The following is a 23,463-nucleotide window of genomic DNA, read 5'->3' as shown; positions in this document are numbered from 1 at the left end:
GTTTTCAAATGTTCTTTAACTTTTTTTTTTTTGTAATAGACACCTTTTCTTAAGAAGAGTATTTTATAGATACATAATAAGCCTTAAAAAATACCTGAGAGGTCTTGCCTGGGGATTGCCTGCTTCTACATATGGATGTAAATAATCCTTTATGTAGAGATCAGCAGCACTATTAGAATGGGTGCAAATGAGAATCCTGCTGGAATAAATGGTGCAAATAAAAAAGCAATGAAGAAACAGAAAACAATTCAAAGCAGTAGAATACAAAACAAAGGAAACAGTGGCCATCTTCCTGTACATTTCTCTTAACGAAACTAGGCACAGACCTACTGTGGTTCACAAGGTTCAGACCTTTAACTTAAATCCTTCACTTATGTAAAAGTTTAAACATTATCTTGCAGTTATTAATCCAGACTTGATTTTAAATAAGGAACAGCTTTTACTATCAAATATGCTGCACAACTTTCCGTGTTGAACAAATCAGTCACTGTCAATTTTAAATAGTTTTAAAATGGAAAATACAGGGTAAGACTATAAATTTACCATTTGTAACAGTAACAGATGGCTCGGGTATTGGTTGTTTTTAAGCTGGATGGAAATTCTATACTTCTACCTTTAACATGAACTTAATAAGAGATGGTACTCCCTTTGCTAATCATGTATTGCTCTATTTAGAGCCCCCACCTCACCTAGTATCCTGTTGTTGCAGTATGTGCTTGACTGCCTGAGCCAGCGTGAACGTTTTTCCTGTCCCATAGGGACCGATGATAAGAACAGGAGGCAGTTGTATTGAAAGTGGGGTAGTGATAGCCAGAACAGCCTCTTTCTGCTTAGCATTTAGCCGAGGGTCCAACTGCTCATCCCATTGTCTGTACAAAAGGAGGCAAGAGTTGAAAATCAGAACCTATGACAACTCACAATCAAAAAGAAATGAAATGAGGTAAGATTTCAAAAGCTTTCATGAAGGTCTGTATGTTAATGAACTGATTCTGTTATTCTGAGGCATACTAAAACAAACCAACAGATCTAGCAAAACGTTTACAGTATCCTGCCTAAAAATAATTAGCCTCTATAAAGCACATTTCAGACAGAAGTATATAGTAAACCACTACTTGATAATAAAAGAAAGCAGCCATCAATGTTTTTCTGTCATTACTATATAAAATGTAACATTAGCTACACTGATTCCAGGCAGTATTTACCCTGTCAGCTTCAAAAGTCAACATTTATATTACCTCAGGCTTGGTAAAAATGAACTAGGATGAATCTCAAAATCAAACAAGAAAAACAAAAAATAACTAGTAATCACCAATTACAGACTTCTTTTTCCCTCTTTTGAGATCATTAAGGCATATAACTTCAACAAAAAAAGAAGTCTAAAAGGACCTCTGCTGTAACCAGTTAGAGATACCAGCATTAACAGAAAGATTCTTTCAGAAAGTTCCACTGAGCACAAGAGGTTAAAGATTTGTAGGCACAGTTTATAATATTCCCAGTGACAGATTTAAAAGTAGACACACACAGTAAAAAACACCTGTCACTGCTGCACATATGGCCATACTTTAGTAACGTGATCTGCTTTGGTGCAAGCACCATGATTCTTGCAAATAAGGAAAGCTTCTGCTACCAAAAGGGACTAAAATCAAGAGGAGCTGACTGAAGTCCTAACTTTTAAGATAGCTAGGAACAAAAAGCTTGCAAAGGAATCCAAGAAATACTGGAAAGTAAGAGAGACATAAAAGAGAAGTACAAGAAAAGCAGTATAGGAAAGATGGTTCTGAGTTAAATCAAACACCAAGCCATCAGAGGGAGAAAAAATAAGCTCATTACACTGACTTAAACTGAATGGCAATCATTATATGCATTATTTACATATATAAAAGATACAAATCAATTATACAAATAATTACACAACTAGAAGCAGTAAGTAAGGTTCTGATAACATAAATCTCCTGACATGAAACAGAAAAACATTCCAGCTTGCTTGACTTCCTTCCTTTTCATTGAAATCACTGCTTACTTCCAAACCATTCCTAAATACTACTTCTTTACAAGATTTACCCAAAACTTAATTAAGTCAGCGAACAGATTGTCTTTGTCCTTCATTAGCTTTGTGGTATAGCTGTGCAAAGCCTGCTCCCTTCTTGCAGTCTTTACTGACAAAGCTTTGACACATTCAGCAATCTTCCCCACCCAGAACACTGCACGAGCACCCCTTTATCATCTCTGTTCTTCCTGCGCTTCAAAAACAAACTCAGCTTTTTCCAGTAACTTTTTCCCTTACATTTTCTAGCTGCCTCAGTTTTCTGGCCAGATCACCCTCCTTCTCATCCTTGAGCTATCTTCTGTTTTGTAGTGCAGCACAATCACACTCCTAATTCGCACCTTCAAGACATCACATGACTCCCTGAGTGCTGCACAGGCACTCAGTTCCACATACCTCTCATTTCCCTACTGTCTAAGTACAAAAACTTCATACTTTTTTTTTCCCCCCCCTCATCCTTCCCCATGCACCAAGAACACTGACCATATTCCCTAAGCCACAAGCCTTATTTCTTCTCTAAGTTTCCTCTTCAGATGAACTTTTTACAGGGGTGCAGTAATGCAATGAAAGTTTTCTCAAAAGAGCTTAAATAATGTGGAGGTTTTTATGGCCTAAAAGAAAATGTAAAACATATACACAAGGAATCTCAGGACTAACTGCAATGTCTTATTCACACACCTTTTTGTTTTGCTATTCCCTTCAGTGATATGTCCAAATTTGAGTCACTGTATCAAACTCAAAGAGTACTAACGGATTGCTCATGTTAGTGAGTCTGCATGTTTAAGATCCTGCACAGCAAAATCCTTGCAACAGGTATTTCCATAAAGTACATATTTTGAATAAATGAATATCAGCAGAACAGGAAATAAGAACAGGAGTTTGCTTGCTGCAGCTACAACACAACTGCAGTGTCTATTAAAGTCACCATTCAACCACGGGGAAAAACTAATCTACAGATTCCAGTCCTCCGAGGATCAGCTTTCTTGTTTTATTCACAAGAGTTTCACTCCCTTCTCTGAACCATCCTCACCATTAATGAAGAGCAAGTCATATTTCCTGTTCCAGGGCAGATTTCAGCCATCTGTTATGGGAAATGCAATACTACATTACCATACGATCGTTGATATTAAAGTGTTTGTATTCTTGTACCTGTTGGGACTCCAGGGTATGGTGGGAGTCATGCTGACATCTGGAAACAAAATACTGTTGTCCTTAATCCTGTCCAAGGCATAATGCATTTCACAGAGGGGTAAGCGATTTAACTGAAACTGCAGTTCAACCTGCAATAAAAAATGAATTAATTAATAGATGAACCCCAAACCATTTCTTTAGAAAACACTGTAGATTTTGCTGCATACAAGAACTATTAACTTCCTGCAACCCACTGGTTCTCAGAAGGTAACAGGACTGGTTTTGTTTTTCTGTAAACAAAATACAATACAGCACCTTCTGTAACATCATTTTGTTGCTTAAGATCAGATTCCACTGCACTTTCAGGAAAAAATAGTAAAATATTCTTCAAATTATTTTGGGAACACAAAAAAGTGCTCCTTGAAAACAGCACTGACCTAGAGCATTGTTTTTAAACATCTAAGCCTCCATAGTTTACAGTAAGGACAACTTGAAAACAGAAACAGACCAGGAACTGATGCAGATGAACAGATAGTACAAATCAAATGTGTGACAAGCAGAGATAAAACCCAAACAGTGCTTAATTCCAGCCAAACATTCTTCAATAATACAGTTTGTCACTTCTGTTGAATGGTGAGAACTCTCCAAAACGTAATTTCTAAAATCTAGTTGTTTATCAATACTTTCTGTTTGCCTTCTCAATTACTCATGTCTTAAAGCTTGTAGCATTTCCTTTTTTCCCCCCCTATTACATTTAAAAGCACTGTTCATATCACAATGTAGCATGTAAAAAAAAAGAAAGCAATACTAGCTTTGCTGTAAATAAACACCTGCTTGCATCAGTGCAGCCACTAACTTCCTGTCTCTCACAGATATAAGGCACTAAATATTCATCTTACCTACTGCATCTTACAGCAAGATGTATAAAGAAAAGGGCAGCAATGGAGCTAAGGAACAAGCATGGAGCTCATGGTAGCAAATGATAGCAAAGCTTGCTTCTTAAAAATGCTCAAAACACTGTTTCCCCACTCTATAGAGGAAAAGTTCCTTTGCTCCTAAAGACCAAAGGCTAACAGAAGCCCACCTGGTATTAAAAAGCTGCAATTTAAACAGAAACTATAAATCTGAGCAACACTTTAACAGCCCTTTCTGGGAGTCCAAGGAAGGAGACTGGCATTCAACGTCTCTTATTATCTACCAGCATTCTCCATTTTCACAGCTTGTGATTTGTTTTGTTTTCAATCCAGTTTGGATTGAGTCATGTAGTTATGTCTGCTGTTGCAGAGTACTGAATGAGGCCATCTGTGAAGGAGAAGCATGTAACCTGCTTCAATAAACATTCCAGAACAAGAAAACAGTGGGAAAGGAAGTTAATCCATTGCCAGTTCACAGAAAACAACACAAGACAGTGCAACTACTCCAAAAATAAAACAGTCTCCTGTTAGTTTGGTCACCAAGAAGAGCGGCAGCCAAGGGGCTTTAAAGCACCAGCTCGTTCCAGCCCAAGTCAGAATTCTCTTTGTGCTTTAGTTTAGCTAGGACAACAGACAAGGAAATTATCAGCAGAACTCCAAGATGAATAATTAGGTAATAAAAGGAAGAAAAGCATGCATTTTATCCAAAATATACAGAAATTACTGCAATTTTGTCAGTGTTTAAGTATCACATAGGGATTACTAAATTCACTGGAGATAATGGCAAGATTTCCAGCATCTTTACTGGAATCAATGCACCTCCAAACTGTACCTCCCTCAGTTCTAAACTGAGGATCCCTTTCCACATTTTTCAGTCAACGTTTCATCAGAAAAGCTTTCCTCCCAGTCACGATTCATTAAAACATAGCTAACTGCTTCAGGATTTCACCACCAGTTCGCTGCTGTATATGTGAAGCACTGCATGATTTCACAAACTCAGAGCCTAGTTTTTAATGGAGAAGAGATTTGCTGCCTCAGGCCTGGCTCTATGACACTCGAAGGAAAATAAGTCAGTTACTCAAACTCCAGCTCATTTGGAATTCCAGAGCAGTTTTTGATAGAATCAATTAGTAGATTTAATTATTGTTTTAAGAAAACAAACACAAAACCAAGAGCCCAGAAGAGCGTAAGCCTTCCCAGACCAATCAGTCACATTGAATTAAGACATTAAGATTCCTACATATGTTTCCACAACAGAAAGTAAATTGAGATAATTCCTTGGTGAAAATGCATTCAATTCAAGTAATTTCAGTGACCTTAATTTGAGGTCATTTCTGGTTAGTAAACAAGGTCAGCTGCAAATTCTACAGCAGGCACACAGAGGGAACAGGTAGGAGGAGTGCAAGTAGTTAACTACAGCTTTGTCTTCCCTTCCTGCATGAGCAGGAATTGCAAGCTTGTTCGCAAGCTGCATAACACCACGATTTAAAAGCACTCTCATTTCATTTTAACTGCAAAGTAAACAAAAACTTGATCTTACTGCCAACACCGCTGTCACCAGCAGCAGTGTTGTAACTCTTCATGTTGTGATGGAACGCCTCCCAGACAGGTATTTCAGGGTTAATGGAGGCAAGTACCATTGTGAAATACAGGATATGCATCAGAAAATTATTTGTTCAGTTTCCTCACTCCTGTTTCTATTCAACCCTCATCATCTTTATCAAGGCAGTAAAGATGTCCACTAGAGGACGATATTCCTTTTGTTGTGATACAGGTGCAGAAGGCAGCACAAAGCCCATCCACAGCCTCAACAGACTTCCCTAAAAAGTCATCTCACCTCAAACCCAGGAACAAATGTAACAGAATCCACAGCAACACAAGGAAATAACACAAAATCAATAGCCTCAGATGCAAATGACCAAAGAGAGTTCCAGCTGACAATGTAAAGAGCTCCAGTGATTTATTGTTTTGGAGGAAAAATAAATCATAACACTCCTTCCCTTGACTTTGTTAATGAATAGATTCTTGCGGACTCTGGTGACAATACATGTTTTATAAACAAACATACACATTCCACCTATCTGAAATTCTCATTTGCACTCTACTTTCTCCTCATCACAAAGAGAAAAAAAAAAAAAAAAGCTTCCTTACAATATCTTCCAGCAATTATTTTGGGTGGAGCTGAAACAGACAAAATGCAAACATGCCAGGACAGTTTTGTCTCAGGCTTACCTGCATCTCACAATCTGCCCGAAGATTAAGCTCTTCACAGCATTCCCTGGATACCCTCAAGAAGATGTAATCCTTTGTTTTCTCTTCAATAGCTGCTTCATAAACCTTCTCTTTGGTTCCTTGGGTCTGTGCTGACTTCTCTTTAGTGACGGGCAATAAATAAACAGCGTTGACTTTGGTCATCACCAGCCGTCCAGCCAAAGTGTCTTCTGAAAGCGTTTCAGTGAGCTTAAAGCGTCCAAAGAGTTGTCCATTTTGGGCATACTTCGCACCTCCAGAAACCCCAGTGAGCATGAAGCTTGCCACAATCTGCAATTGCACTTTTATGTTGAACCTAAGCAAGAAAGCACCTAGTAAGTGCAGGAAAACACTCTGATTTGGAAATACCATGCATCCAGACCCAAGGTTCACTGCTCAACACTCTGAGTATGGAACAACATTTGAACAAGTATAGCTAAAGTGGCCCTTCAGAAAGAAGTATGTAGCTATAGAACACGTACATGCTTTCCTTCTGATGTCAGCCTACAAAACATACAACTAAGAGAAGAAATATTGATGAAGCTTTAAAAAACTAAGTCATAAAAAACACCTTCACTAGACTAAATCAAATACAAAAATCTCTGTGACCAAAATAAGTGAACTTGAGCTGCTGTGAAGGCTCCAAATCAGTTAAAAAAAAAAGATATAAATACTTCATAACCTTGTATTATGCTCACCAATACAAGGTATTCAGGGAGAGAGGTATAGAAGAACCTATTTATTCCTGTTTATTCCATCCACCTCTCCCAGGCTGCACACCAATGAAAGCAACCCACATCTTGAAGAAGGTAAATGGTATTATACCTATAAATTAGATGGATTGATTAAAACGCTAAAAATCAGCATATGGGTATTAAAAAATTCCCAAGCTGCTAAATGGGCACTACCTGATTCTCAAACTTGGATTTGTAAAAAGCTACAGGGAAATATTATTGCTGCCAATCTGATACAAGGCACAAATTACTGTTTTTGTACGTGAATAAACTGATCCTACTATACTAAAGGGAATCTCAAGTTTAGAGATTATCAGTTCTCTGTGAGTAAGCTGACATCTTCTGGTAAGACCTTAAATTACAAAATCAAGATCAGAATTAAAAATCCCCAAGTTTCTTCTTCCACCCTATCTCTCTATTTCTCACCTTGTTTAGCAGTGAGCTTTATACAAAGATCAACAAACTACATTATTAATGGGAAGAATTTATGTAAGATTCCTCATTGCAAAATCAAATCAGAGAAATACCAGATAAATCAAGAATCAATGCACGGCCAAGGCAGCCAAATTCTCTGTGACAAGTGAAGCCATTCTGAACAAAGCTCCATGCAACGTTTTCTTAAAGGTAAGTTCAACATATTTCATTTTACATTTGTATCTGCAGAGCTCAGACAGGATGCACAGTGTGACATGTACTTATGCACTGATAAAATATAAGACACAGTAATGATGAAAACAAATCTCAGAATTTTGACTGATGGAAAATAGTTTGCACAGCCTCGAGGCTAAACCTGTTCTATAATTCTGGAAGCAGAAAATGTAGTGCATAGGAGGAGCTGTGTTGCCTCACACACTCACTGATGTTCGTACAAGCAAACATATAGTTTTAGCCAACCTAACCACTACAGGCTGCTTCTCTTCAGAATGCATAAAAAAAAAGGATGACACTTAAAACAATCAGCAGATGGTACCAACAGCAAAGTGTTCAAAAACCAAGCTAGCATCTAGATCAGAACATTGTTTTGCTTTTTGCATTTGAAAACGAGTCAGTAATATAGCCCTTACTTTAACCTTTACTGCTTTGTTTTGCAATGCAGTCACGCTGCATATGCTTACAAAAACCCCTTGAAATATTAGAATAAACACGATTTAAAAGTAAAGCTTTTCAAGACCATACAGAATGGACTCCCTTAGAATTAAACTCAGGACTTCATAACATCATTGCAATTCAGTGGTTCCTCTCAGGTGGCCTCAAACTCAAACTGTTTTCCTAGAAAGTGCAAAAAAACTCAACATTCCACCCCAACCCGAGCTGCACACAGTCATGTTTTTTCCAATCCTGCCAGAAAAGACCATGCTGACAACCCTATTGGTTTACAAGATGCGTCCACAAATGCATTAGAGAGTAGCTGCTTATCAACATGTTGACTCTCAACAACTTCAGAGGTAATACAACCCACCTGCATTTGTATTTCCAGACCTACTTCTAGGCTTGCAACCCTAGCACCTCACTAGAGAATAACAAGTGTGTGATCTTAGCCACAGAGGATCAGAAAAATGTGCTACTTTCAGCCTTGTTGCAATTAAGTGGGTCAGCTACAAGATCAAAAGAATGCTTCTGTCATCAGCACTATCAAAGCAGAAGATTTCAAGAACATTATTAAAACTTACTAATCTACAAGACAGAAAAAGAAGAGCAAAAACTTATTACTGCACCATAAGGGAAGCATGACACAGAACACATTTCTTATTCTTTCATTTCTACAGGCATGCTGCTCTTTGCCTTCCTGTGAGGCGCAAGAGTGTAATTCTTGGTGTGAGAATTCACTCGGCAAAAACAATCTAGTTCTGCAGCATATTTCCCAACAACTCATTTTCTTTCTGTATCAAGAGCCCAAAATACATATATATATATAACTTTTATACATACGTTAGTAAACCATCGTACAACAGAAGTTTAGTGTCTCCAACTGTAAGCAAAAAGTGATACGTACAACCTACTTTAATGAGCATCACTAAGTAACACTTGTTAAGCACTGTTCTCTTTCATCAAATCACCGTTTTCAAATTCATATTCAACTTTATCTCCAAGCAAAAAGATGACTTAATATTTTAACTAATCATGAAGATTTAATCAGAAAAATTGCCATCTTCAACACTTCATCAGAACAGTAACAAATATGTAGCATATACTCTTGTAAATGTATTACTTACTTGCTAACTTCCTTATACTGTGCTATTTCTTCAATATAAAGGAGGTCATGCAACCGTGACTGATAGTTGGTCTTGGTCAATGATTTGTCCAGAACAGATTGCGTAAATAACTGGTCAGCAGATAGAGGGATTTGGTATCTGGTAAGAAGGCTCTTCTCCAATTCAGTAGTTTCATTAGGTTCAAACTCTACAATAGTCTTAGAAGTAGAATCCCAACGCTTAGCTGTAGTTAGTAGCTGTTGCCGTGCATGCATCAGGTATTCAAGATCTGAGTACATAACAGACAAAGGAACTGAGTTACAGACAAACAAACACTACTAAAAATAATCCCATTAGAGAGAATGAATGAAGTGCAAGAGTCCCCTCTGTCTACAAGTTTTAGTAAGTTAACTGCCAGACTTACCACCTCTTACTGTCAGGTGTACGCAGAGCAAGCAGGCTCTCAAACTACCTTAACATGGGCCCAGGATTTGGGTTTTATGAGTACATATTAAACACCTAGCACACTTTTCATTCAAAATAAGTATTAGCAACAAACTGCTATAAGACATTGGAACCCTTCCGTACATAGAGAAGCAATATGATAAAACAAAACATCACTGACTAATGCTAAAGACTTCTAACTCAACTTTATCCACCTCCTTCACGTGGACTTGAATTAGCTGTTCCCTGTGTTGATTTGGTTACTTTAAGCCAGCAAGAACCCAGAACACACTAGTTTGACAGTGACTTTGCAAACAAATTATGACTTAGGTTTTTTTTTGGGTCTTAAAGAGTTTTAAAATAAAAGGGCACCAGCACTCACAAAACTTGATGTCTTATGAAAGTCTGTCAGCTGTGATTACCCAACACAGCTACATGAGGATCAGATAATAGTTCCTGAAAAGACCACTGCTTTGCTTCTAAGCATAGTATCTTGTCCCCAATACAATATTCTGTGCTTCAGGAGGCACTACAACTTGTACGGACTTCCTGCTCTATGGTCATCTGGAAAGCATGGTTTGTGGTCTTTGTATTTGCTATTCACAGCTTCTTCTTGGTAATGCTGAAGATGTTAATCTCTTATTTGTAAAGAAATGCTGAGAACCTAAAACTGTTGCTTTCTTAGTGACATGTAATTTTTTAACCCTGAATAAACACATATACAAAAAAAAAATTACATTTCCAAAATTTGTTTCACAGAACTCTGTTGAGTCATAAACCTGAAGTTTATCTCTTGCCTTTAACAAGTGCAGTCAGCCATTGCAAGAAAAAAGACACAGTTTTCTTTGATTAATGAATTATGACGAATTTCTGTGATCTTTCTTACCTTTTCCTTCATCTTTAGCACTTTCAGCAACACAGACACGTACTACAGTAGAAATTCTCAGCTTTTTTTTTTTTTTTTTTTTTTTTAATACAAGATTTAGGAACCATATCCTGATACAGTGTAAGAATTACAGGGACATTGCCTCCCCTGGGCCCAAGCTAATCCATACATTCTGAAGCTTTTGTCTACTATTTGTATTCACACATGTGATTAAGATAATACACAATAAAATTTATTCATTAGCTGTTAATACAGATGCTGATCTGCCCAGAAATGTGAAAAAAGAAACAGATGGCATTAAAAACTTCCATTATTAAAAAATAATTTTTTTATACATTACCTTCAGTTGAAGCAGCATCAATCATTACTCGTTGCATGAGGACTGGTTCTAATCCAAAATCAAACACAACAGTTTGGCGAAAAGTTCCAAAGATTTCTGTGTTAAAAGCTATACTGACTTTGTATATATAGTGATCTATTCCATTCTGGACCATCTTTCCTCCTATCCACTCCTGACAGTTTTCCGGAACTTCTTGTGATACCTGGGTAGTGCTGTCTCCAGCAGATATTGCAATGATACTGAAATGTGGGCGATGGGCATCATAAAGCAATGCCACTCGATACAGCATTCTTGCAGGCTATTGGAAAAAAAAACAAAATGCAAGGGATGAAATTAGCTACATTGGAAAACAAGAAATATTTCAAGAGTGTCTTTATTTGCAGTCAAACAATGACAGCTTACATGAATTCTCAACTTGACATAGCAAGTACAAGTCCTGCAGGCACAAGCCATAGTACAAAACAGCGCATCTAATATACAGCCACCAGGACTTCTGGAGAAGGCATGGTTCTAGTGAATTGCTTTGTTTTAAAAAGAAGTCCTACACAACTCTAATCAGAAAAGGCTACGGATTACATTCTCATTTTTATTACACACTCGCTATCAAAAAATCAGGAGTCTTACCTTACAAGTGAGAGCAAATGTCCAAGTTTGATGAGACTTTTTGGTGGTGACAGTTACTGATAGCTCAGGATTATGTTCTACTCTCACTCCTTCTATACTTTCACTAAGCTAGATTAGAAGAAAAAGAGCATAATATTAAACTTCTACAGACAAAGTTAAAAGAAAAGCATTCAGGAAATACAGCAATTTGGAACTGAAAATGAAGAATGGTCTCTCAGATTGTGCAGAAATGATACAAGTCCTGTGTGGGAATCGAATATAACATGACCTACTTCAGAGATAAGCAAGCCAGATCTACTAGATCATACAGAGTAGGCAGAGAGTACAACCATTTATGACAATTAACCACAGGACTTGATTTTCAAAAACCAACTGAATTGTACGTGTTTTAAGCAGAACATGATTATATTTGGAAGGAAGGATCCAATACAATGAGGCCCCAAGACTGCATTTCCAGAAGACCCCAGATCTCAATGACATCAATGAGAACTCTAGAGATACCAGGACACTAGAACAAAGCTTCCTACTCATTAATCCATTCAGTAGAAAGCCCACTCTTCCCAGACTTCAATCAACAATAGATGGACCAAAAACTCCTTAGGGTCAGTGGTAAGTAGAGCTGGTCAAATGCCACAGAAACATTCTTTGGAATTCCCAACAGTTGCTAGGTTTCACCATATCCAAACCCCCTCACTCTTCAGCGTTCAAACTTTTGAACATTGTGGATTGGCTTCTCTTCATAAAAGTGTCTGCAGCCGCAGGCAAAGAAAGGGAGCCATGCAAAAACAAGAGTATTCTCCACTACATCATGAAAGCTTCACCATTTATTGTTCTCCAGCTTAAAAGGTTTTGCCATCCACTCACGGAACAGAAACAATACCATGAGACTTGTCTGACTCATCCTGCACTAGGAATGGTAAATATGCAAAATGAGCACACTATGATCAACCCACAAACTGCAATTCACAAACTCTACCATGAATTCCTGAAAAGGACATTTGCAGAATTCAGTTCAAGTCTCTGGTATCTTTGCAAGAAGATACAGTGCAGGATGGAAAGAGGAGCAAATTGGTTGGAGAACTTCTTGGTAATGAGTAGTTCGACCAGCTCTGATAGTAAGGGCCAAAAACAGGCTCATCTATTAGTTTAAAACATGAGCACATAGGGAGGTAGCATATTTTCCTTACCACTTTCTCAGGAGATAACGAATTCATCCATTTCTCAATCAAGGTTTCCATATAACTGCCCGAACATTGTTTGTTTTCCTTCTGCTGTTTTAATCTGATCAAGCGGGAAGCATATCGTTTTTGCCATTCTGTTAGCTCTTCCTGGGAATGTGCTGAAGTACACTGTGCACCGTACCTGCAGATCCCTTGCTCTAAAAATCTACATAAAATACAAAAAATGATTATGCTTTGAACTTTTCCTTCTCCAATTAAAAGGTGAAAATTATCAAAATCTTACTTTTAAAGCCAGAAGGACATTCTTTAAAGCTTTCTCTGAACTAAAGGCAAATTTAGCCAATGGGAATTAATTTGGAAGTGTATAAACACACACAGTGTTTTGTAAGATAGGCAGCAGCCCCTCTTACTGAAAGGTCCAAAAAGGTGTGTCAAATTTGTTTGAAACACACAGGGACTTCTTACAAGATTTCCAGCTCCAAAGAAGAATCAAATGACTGTAAAGCAATTAACACAAGGAGATCATAGACCATCCCTAAAATTGCTAGGCACTGTATTAACATGAATAAAATGCTGTCACGAGGGATGTTATAGCATAATTGCCTCCAATAGTTAAGTCATCAGCTGTGATTTGCTCAATCAGCAGTTTTTCCTGGAACAACAGTGACATCACATGGACTTATGCACTAAATACACCTACACAGAAATCTTTCAAGGAAAAGATTTATTCCCCTCAATGGAAGAGCATCAGTCCAAAAGGGTCTATTTTCAGAGAGGTTAAGGATTTGTTACAAATTCATAGCATGAGCTGATGCATCTAAATTAATGATTTTCAGCACCCCACATCATTGACAAACACAGCAGAAGTCATCGGTGACTGAAAAACATTTCTACAGTAAACAAATTATATAATACAAAACATAGCGTGAATTAGTATGTGAAATTTGAACTAGCTGACAAAAATAATACTTGGCTATGACAGAAAAACCTTGAAGCAAAAGTACCTGGATATACAGGCCACACTTTCATCACTGACTATAATGGAACACCTTTCCTTTAAGAAAATTCTGTTAAGTATGTAAAGGTTTAAGTGCCAAATTTCTAATAAAATAAACACGATATATACTATAATATTACTGCAGATTTTCCCAAGCTAAGATATTCAATACCTTTTGAATTAAAGATTTTTCTTAGTAGGCAATTTCAATACAGTATTACACATCTTCAAATTCAGCACTGCATTGATATATTAAAATGCTAAAGCATAATTGTCATTATCATGTCCCAAAGGAAATGGAGCACAAGTATAAAATATAATATTGAGCCGTTATTATAAGGTATCTAGAAAATATATTTATAATCCAGCAGCTTTGGTTTTCCTTTCCATTATTTCATAGAAAAGCATTTTACCTTAAAAACCCATCATCATTATGCATGTTTTTCAAATTTCTGTATTAATACTATTTTTTTTCCCTTTTGTGATTAGTTTCTTATTTAATATCCCTGCAATTCCATAACTTCATTACCCACAACAAATACAATACACTCCTACAGCTTTATAGCACACGAGAAAAATAAATCATGACTTTATAAGCTCACATTCAATACCAGTAGCCATCTCCTTATAAAGAAACTAAAATCTTTAATCCATATAGGCATGCACCTACACGCTGTCAAAGCATGCTTCACTGTGATACCATTTGCTAACAATGCTGCCTATGGGAGTGAATTTCCGAACATCTGAAATTATACAAATTCAAAAAGGGAGGGGAAAAAGACAGGTGTTGCCCTGCCTCTAAAAAATGCTGCTCAAACTACTCTCAATACAGTAGAACTAGCCATTTTACTCTACAGAAAAACTGAGGTGATTTGATTCTTTCTAGAACATTGGTATAAAGCAAAGGCGTTACCTTTTACATAGTGTATATTCCTCACTGCTTGTGACTCCCCTGGGTGGAGGGCGGAACTGCCAGCCATCCCGGGACCCTGCAGGGTAGCAAAGGTTTAAAGGGTATGAAGGTAAATTGCAATAATTTGCAGAATTAAGCAAGCTCTGGTACAACACTTTGACAAATAGGTGGAAAATTCTGTCAACAAATTCTACCAACAAGATAATTCAACCTAAAGCCCAAGGGATAGCCAAAATAAACAATCAAAACTGGTTTCAGGTGACTGCTATCCAGTGTTGAACATTCATCAGAATCTTCAAGGACTTCTCACTACAAAATTAAGGAACTTTATAAATGAATTACATACCTTCTTCTAAATCTTCTACATGATATCCTGATGGAACTTTATCAGCTGCCTACAATTATTAAAAATACAGTTATAAAGGATCGCAAAACAATTGCAGCAATGAGAACTGCCCTGGCTTCTTTTAAACTGTATCAATTGATTCAAAAACAATCGGAAGTCTGACATCAGTTGTAGTCACAAAATAGATTTTGTAACAACTAAGTTACAACCACTGATACAATTAATTCTATCAGGAACACTGAACCCACCCAACTTCAGGAGAGAATTACGGAGGGTTCCACCATGGGGAGGGTACTTTGAGATGGACTGCAACCAATATTGAAAAGGCCAAAAGTCCAACCTCAATACTGAGATGTCTCTCAGCTTTAAATCTATATTCCGAGTAAAACCCCAATCAATGACTTAAAGCATAAGAAGCCAAAAATTAAAAGTTAAACAAGCAATGGAAAGCATTTATGCATTTAACTCATACATGTAATTTCAGAATCATTTCCAACAGAGAAAAATAAATAAATAAAATGCATCAAATTCTTTCTACTTGCTACTTCAACCTATGAGCATCACTGTTTTCTTATATGTCATAAGAAACTGGGAGGAAAAGCTACTGAAAAGGCAGTAAAGACCAACAGCCCAATGGAAACAACAGAATCTAAACCAGCAGGTTCACTGTGAGCCCTGACATACTGGGATATTCTTGAGCTCTATCGGCTGCTACTCACTGTTTTCCCAATAGCATGCTCATTATTACCTCTGTTTCAGCAAGAAGTGTTTTCAGTCGTGTCAGATCTTTAGTTACCATCCCGTTCTGGGGAGAGATGTGGAAGAGCAAAATTTTAACATATGAAACACAAACTTTCAAACACATTAAGCAACAGCAAAAGAATTGAAAGAAGGGCAATAAGGAAAGATGAATTTGACTTGCAATGCATAGTGCTAAATGACATCTGTGTGCAAGAGCAGCACATGTAGAACAAGTTGGAAAGAAAGCTCTTATAACATTTGGTACCCACCCAAGATAGATAATAGTGACATTACTTACTGAATACTATGATCCAGACCAATACCCCACACAAGAGGTGGCCATGGAGGCATGATGCCCCAGTGGACAAGGGCTCTATGCTCAACACCTCTGCTCTGTTATCAGCTTGGCTACTGGGTCACCTTCTGCAAGTCACATCTCCATGCCTCAGCTTCCCACTTGCAAAATGTTGATTGTAACACTGCCTGCCTTTACACAGCACTTGGTAAGCTGCTGGCAAAAAGCACTATACATCAGCCATATGCTATGGTTACTGAACACTTCAGCTCCAAAGGAATCAATATAATAAACTGTCACTGCCATTGCAGCAATGAATTCATTTCTTCTTAAGGATGTATTTTACAGCCTACTGATTTCTGCTTCCAACTCTCTCTGCTCTGATGCAGACTATATCATTTCTGGATTTTTTTCACTGAAGATAAGCAATGTAATTAAATATACCTGCATGTTCAAGCATATCTGAATTAAAATCTTTCAAAATGGAATTTGCTGAAATAGATAACTGCCGTGCAACAGCTTCACACTCATGTAAGACAAAACCCAGCAGAAGACCTTTGGTTTAATTTCAATATATTTTTGCAGAAATTTAAGTGTCATTGTGTTCACCAGGCTTCTCCACATTTTTACTTTGTGCCCTGCTGAAAATTTATGTACTCAACAATTCACAAGCTTTGGGTTTGTTTTTTTTTTCAAAATCATTTTTCACTTCCTCAGTAGAAAGTTGCAAATCGAACCTGCTGAGCTTACATGTATTAAAGCATAATTAAAGTTACTGAGAGTCATTCTCTTTAAGGCACAGCGAAGGAAAGTGGATGGATTCCAGCTCTTCAACAAATTCCTTCCAAAACTTTGTTTCATTTCTCTTCTCATCCACTGGCAGAAGTCAGTAAATTATTTTGATTTTAATATTCCCACCAAAAGCAACAGCGAATGACCTTAATCACACATGAAGATACCTCTTCGTACAATAGCAGTGCCACACAAGGTCACTGTACATTCCCTATGATAAGGAGTTTGGGGCTATTTCACTCATTTTTTCTAAAATCAAGTTTCCTTCAATCTTGCCAGGAAGTTTTCAATGACGCTTCTTTTTCTTTTTTCCCCGACTAGAAAAAACCAGCCAGCCAAAGAAAAATCTTTTATTTATGTAGAAACAGGCAACAGAGGGGGATGGAGAGAAGGAAATAAGGAAATAAATAAATCAGGATATATACAGTACAGACAGATAACCAGAACATCCCCCCAGAAAAACCTATTGCTTAAGTCAAGCACCAAAATACAAGACATGGACTTCAGCTCACTGCAGGTTATTTTCTAGCTGAATATCTAACTAGGGAAAAGCACAATCACTCAGTGTGCACATTCATGTCTTTGGTTTAATTCACATATTTTCCAAAAGAAATTTAAAAATATATATCCATATTCATAGCTATCTTATCAGAAAAGTGACTCTGCATAACTAATAAAATATCAACACACAACTATAATAACACAGAAAAAGTTACACTTAAGCATTACAGTTAAATAATACTGAATAGCATTAATCATTTGGAAATATGTAATTACAAGGCAGTGCTCATGCCGCAATATACTCCAGAAGAAAACTCTTTTTTCTCTCCTTTTACTTCCCAACACCCAACTTCAAGGTAACAGTCTCTCCTAGAACAGTTTGTGACGTTACTTAACACACCTCACAGTCTGGCAAGAGTTGCTCTTCTCTGTGCTACAGCCACATCTCTGGATTTAGCACCACCAGCAGTTCAAGGTGATGAATTGCATATTATTTAATCAAGATGAGAAAAATTAAAAGGATATCATTCTTTGGAGACTTACACACACCCCTAGATTTCCCCATATGAGCAGTCACATTTGAACCTTAACACCCTTTGACAGTTCAAGGGTAAAACAGAAATCTTGATAAGATAAAGTATTTCCCTGAGAAGTTCTTCATGCTGCCTTACTCTGCAGACCAGTTACTTCACAGTCCCATCAATATTTTTTTCTGCTTCAAAGGTTAAACTTACTGAAGTACACACACAAAATGGTATCAGATGTGACCCAAATATATAAGCTGAAGTTTGAAATTCACATTATTCTATTAAATTACACAAATACACTCTTTTTTTTTTCCCTTGTATTTTTTCTTCTCCTTTCTCTCTTCAGGATTCAGAGCCAACAGTAAGAAAAACTTGCCTAAATCATGCTGACTCCAAAGCACTGATACAGCACGATCGGTGTCCTGACTGAACAGATACTTATCTTTGGCTTTTGGTACCACTCATTTTGCTGCAACCTGCCAGTCAAACATACATTTGTTTTTCAAACACATCCCCCAAAAAAATGGAAATATAAAACTGCTTTTTAAATTACACAGATTGCAGGAAACACACTTACCAGTGATTCACCCATCAGTGATTTGGAAAGAACATTAGACACAATTTGCAGCTTCCCTTTAAGATGCATGCAGCAGAGCACTGCATGGAAAGATCCATCTCCCTTGGCCAGCCCCTCTCCCAGCACTGCAACACAAACCAGAAACTATTAGCTTCATCACAGCATACAGTTAAATAAACACCACAGTCTTCCTTCACCTTTAACATGAAAATAATGTCTGAAACGTGGGTTAAAACCGTGGCTTCTTTGAAAGACAAGGCTTGGTATTACTTGCTCATGCCTAATATTAACTTGAAACTTGTCTCATGCCATCTAAGAAATGCTGTACACGAGTCTCAAAAAAGGTTGTAATGTTTACATTCTAAAATAGACAAAAAATTAAATATGGGGAGGATAAATCCTAATATGTGACATAGACACAAAGGACCTCCTCTTCACAGAAAGAGGGAAAAAAAACCCAACAACCAACAACTTGTCAGTAACACAAACATGCTCAGGAAGATCCATTCATGCTCACAAAAAGCGTGCCCTGTAGTTTCCAAATATAGCTAACCTCGTCGTGGTCAATTCCTGTTACATTAAAAGGGCTTTTATTCACTTATGCCGTAAATTCAGGATATAGGAACGATTGTTTCAGTCGAGAAGTTTACAAGCTCCATGTAACTGAAAACTTGCCTCATGTTTTCTAGCACTGGATCAGCCAGCAAGACAAAGTGACACTTTCAGTGACACTTCCAATAGTGAAAAGACTTATTTCATGACACAACTTTGCTTCAGACCAGGAGGCATAACATGTAATCATATATATTACCTGACCAGAAAAAGCAACGCCTTTCCGAGCAACTAAAAGGCCAGTGAAGCTGAGCACATGAGTTGAAAGGAAGGCTGGACAGTTGTTTTAAATAAATAAATAAATAAAATCACAGAACTACAAATCTGTATCACTGTTATTGCAGGCAACATCAGCATCTGTGTTTATATTGCTATTCACGCAGACCATGGGTACCAACAGCTTGTGTTAGTGCTAACAGGAATTTTACACTCGCCACAGCTTCAGGATTACGTTTTGGAATAATAAATCAAAGCTCCTCACACAGACATTCACATCACTAACAGAAATTACATGAAATGTGACAGAAATAAGAGACCCACAAAAACACGCACACAAAACCAATTAGACAGCCCTTCAAAATGAAATGGTAACTAAATACTGTTTGTACAGCCCCTCCAGCATTACTCCAGATTCACCACTCTGATGATACTGACCACATATCCAAAAATAGAGCCTACTTCCCAAACCAGAAGCAGCAGCACCAAAAATAGCTTCAGCACGTCTGACAGTTGGCTATTTTAGCCTCAAAGACTGGATGTCCAATTATGAAATTTCGTATCATTACCCACACAGTACTACCGAGCTAAAACATTAAATGTTACAAGACACGACCTAATTCCTTTTGTTAAAGATTTGTGTATTGGCTTAGTAGATTTTACTTTACTATCACTCCTTGTAACAATGCAAGCACTACACTATACAGAACATGCATTTATCCCCAGAACAACTTATCATTCAAGGTCAAACAGCCACAGGTATGCAACACACTGGGTTTGTAAAAAGATGAAACAGAAATCTGTCCTTAAAAAAAAAATTGTGAGCATCAAGAAATACAGCTAGGCCATACTCAGGTGCTATTTCAACCGAGACTGGAGCAAAACCTTTAAGAATTACAATGAAAATACTCAGATGCTACAATCAATAACAGCACAACAAAGGGAACCCCAAACCAACTGCTGATTGCTATATGCATAAAAATAAGGTGTATATAATACACAGGAACACACACACACAACACACCACTTCTACATTGGCCTGAAGTTGATAAATGTCTTCAGTTTTAGATCTGGAAAAAGTACGCGCAGAACATGCCGGCATGAATTGAAGATATTAACACTACACTGGGCTGATTTTTTATTACTAAGATAAAAGCTGGTTTCTCTAGATTTTTCAGATTTTCAAGTGTACCAAATGATTGGTATTCCTATCCCACCCATTTCTACACACAACCAGTGAAAGGAATAATGCAGTTCACACTACAGTTCATCCAAGATGCTGATTTCTGACACAAGTGCCAAAAGAAGAATGTTCAACAGACAAACGTCAGCCAACTAACGTTACAACAATCCCATCAGATCGCATCAATGAGAACACCATTCATTAAAAAGAATTCTCCTTTCTACCTCCTTTAACAATCATTCAAAGCCATAAGCACACTGTCCTGATGTATCTCTCTGAACCAACACCTAACATGCAAACCTAAATATCAACCAACAGCCCTAGGAAGGAAGATGGAACAATCAGTTGCCTTTATCATCACAAAAATCCTAATATTATCAACCTATCCTACATCTGTATACTAAAATATCTACTAGCCAAACAGCACCCCTATGGCAAAGAAAGCTGCGTTTCAACTCCAGCACCTGAATGTGAATTACAAAATAGTGATATCTCCTTAGAAAAACAAGTAGAAAAAGTATTATAAAACATAAATTTAACTAGAAAAACATCCCCCGTTAGCAAAGCAACAAATTCAGACAACTGACTGCAATTTATAACACTAAAGAGTAAAAAAAAAAAAACAGAACAAAAAAACAAAAACAAAAAAAAAAAAAAAAAAAAAAAAAAGGAATAACCATACCATGCCTACAGTCTTCATCTGCTTGCCCATACTTTTTCTGAAAGGTAAAACATGAAAAAGTTTAAAAATAGCATTATTCCACTTGGCATAAACAACTACATGCTTGAATTAGAAGTCTCTTAAAACTTTTACAAACTTATTGGCTCTTTCTTTTCCAGGGTAGGACATGTAAAGAACATCAGTCACTTGACAAATTCAATCTAAAGATCCCTTACAATGTTGACTTTGTCCTCAAATTCTCAGCAAATGAATATTTTAAAAGAGGTACGTTTTCCAGGAGAAAACTGAACTTACTTCCTAGACTCTAGATTTAAAAAAACAACCGCTGCTAATGCTGTGCTGTTGAAGTTTGCAGGGTCTGCAGTTTATTTACTGTCTTATTAATGGTGATTTTAAACACTACATCTTTTAGTAAAACACAAAGGAAAATAAGACATTTTTCTACTTAAAAATCTGTACAAATCTTTAATACTTGAATACTTAAAGAATCTACACAAATCTTTAATAGGGAGGTTTTGATTGCAAGAGTTTTCCAAAATCCCTCAAGGCTTATTTACTGCAACAACTGTCACTATGTTGAACATCCAGACAGGTGCCTCAAAGCATTTCCAGAGGCATTCAGGCCAGAAATGTGTTAAGTACTGCTAAGCATCTACCTGCCTATTGACCTATGGAAACGATTTTGAGAAGTCAACCTGTGGGAACACAACTGACACTAAAAAAACAAACAGAAAAACCAACCCAGCTATATGGTAGGTCACATCTAAACTCAGGAAGCTTCCTGATTCTTGTTTTGCTCATGGAAGAGCTATCTATTTAAAGAATGGGCGTGATCAATCTTAAAGGCGTCCAGCAAGGTCTTACAAGTTGGCCAAACATTTTTCCATGTGAGATGTTGATGTTCATAACTGATACGTGAAGATTTGAGGACAAGAAGACCCCTCTAAATTGATAATAACAACATTTCCAAAACAAAAGGGTAAAGAAAAATTAACCATTACAGTGCTGTTTCCCTTAAGAAACTGTAGCATTCTAATGCATTCATGGAAGGTCACACTTTCAGTAATGGCATCACCTACAATTCAGGGACATGCACCTTGCCTTGCATTTACAAAATCCCTTACAAAGCTCCCAGTTTTCACATTTCTATTCAAAATCTGCCAGAGCCTAAGAGTTACGTCTTTCAGCAGACATGCTCTAGCCTAGCAATGGAAAACTAGCAGTGATCAAATATTAAAAGGCTACTGTTAGGTTATGCAAAAGCAGCTAAATTAAGTATGAACTGGTTGCCTGAATTCTGATATTTCCTAACTTTGTTTTTTGAGCATTCAAATCTGTAACTTTATTGTATGCTCTTTAAAGAGAAGGTAATTTGGTACACCATTCAGCATCAATTAATGAAAATAATACTCCTAAAACAGTTGTTTTTTCTTCTTAGAATATATTTTGGGTTAAAAAGAAAATAATAATAGTAATAATTCTCTATTATTTTAAGGAACTGTGATTCAGACCCAGAGTGAAATTCAGAGGGCCCAATCTTGAAAAATAAACAGGTCAGGGAAAACTACGAGAGAGAAGCCTCAAAATGTTTTAACAATGAGGATTCTGTGGCAACCAATATGCCAACCGTAGGAAAACACAGAATTTTACTTAATTTTTTGATGGTATAAGATAGTTGATTGTTCTTTCCAGTTCATTAGACACTATGAAAGAGTGACACTCACAAGTTGTAAAAAGGAAGCAATTCTATACAGCAGAGTCTCGATTTTGATGCGGTCGATTTCTGCCTGGCATGCCTCCGGGAGGTGAGCTGGGGGGTACTGGCTGAGGGAAAGGAGTGCCTCTGTGCAATGCTTCACTGCCACTTCATAATCCTGCTGCTTAAGGGATTCACATGCTTGTTCACATGACTTCTCTGGTCTTCTGTCTGCCATGACTCAGGGACAGAAATCCTAGAGTGGGGGCAGAGGGGATGATAAAACGTTGGTTAGCTGCATGATGGCAGTGACAACTTGCCAACCAACTGCCATTCCCACCTCAAGGTGCTGTAGCACATCCCCTTTGCTCCATGCCACTTGCATTCCCTATCCCAACCTAACTAACCTCTTACCCGTTTTCTCTCCGTGCTCCTACTCACAGCCCTCCTGGCTCTCACTTCCAATTCTAATTCAAGTAGGTACTTAAGCCCATGACTGATTTTAAAAAATATGTAGTGGTTTCAAACTTCAATGCCAGCATGGGTTTAAGCACTTCGCTGCATAGAGGCTTCTGTGTCCTCAAGTCTGCTTTGGAAGCAATGAAACTCATCCACCAGCCACTTCTCCAAGCCTGGAGAGCCTTC

The 23,463-nt window shown here is 37.4% G+C and overlaps 1 protein-coding gene across 4 annotated transcripts in view; it reads right to left on the bottom strand.

Moving 5' to 3' along the window:
• Window positions 1-23,463, bottom strand: part of HELZ (helicase with zinc finger) — a 70,374-nt gene that overhangs the window by 32,428 nt on the left and 14,483 nt on the right. The window contains exons 2-15 of one of the 4 annotated variants that reach the window (XM_072351852.1): window positions 22,847-23,074; window positions 21,123-21,159; window positions 18,430-18,554; window positions 15,745-15,801; window positions 14,997-15,045; window positions 14,651-14,726; window positions 12,747-12,945; window positions 11,560-11,667; window positions 10,936-11,233; window positions 9,287-9,554; window positions 6,322-6,655; window positions 3,194-3,324; window positions 690-869; window positions 95-199 (exon numbers count right to left, since the gene is read on the bottom strand). In XM_072351852.1, coding sequence (XP_072207953.1) covers window positions 95-199; window positions 690-869; window positions 3,194-3,324; window positions 6,322-6,655; window positions 9,287-9,554; window positions 10,936-11,233; window positions 11,560-11,667; window positions 12,747-12,945; window positions 14,651-14,726; window positions 14,997-15,045; window positions 15,745-15,801; window positions 18,430-18,554; window positions 21,123-21,159; window positions 22,847-23,056 — 2,177 coding nt within the window. In that variant the 5' untranslated portion in view covers window positions 23,057-23,074. The remainder of the gene's footprint in view (window positions 1-94; window positions 200-689; window positions 870-3,193; window positions 3,325-6,321; window positions 6,656-9,286; window positions 9,555-10,935; window positions 11,234-11,559; window positions 11,668-12,746; window positions 12,946-14,650; window positions 14,727-14,996; window positions 15,046-15,744; window positions 15,802-18,429; window positions 18,555-21,122; window positions 21,160-22,846; window positions 23,075-23,463) is intronic. The other 3 variants (XM_072351853.1, XM_072351854.1, XM_072351855.1) reach the window with 3 other exon arrangements.

Source organism: Excalfactoria chinensis, chromosome 17, assembly GCF_039878825.1.
Source record: "Excalfactoria chinensis isolate bCotChi1 chromosome 17, bCotChi1.hap2, whole genome shotgun sequence".
Classification (NCBI taxonomy): domain Eukaryota; kingdom Metazoa; phylum Chordata; class Aves; order Galliformes; family Phasianidae; genus Excalfactoria; species Excalfactoria chinensis.
Note: the sequence above shows the minus strand (reverse complement) of the source record. Positions and strands in the feature narration are given on the sequence as shown.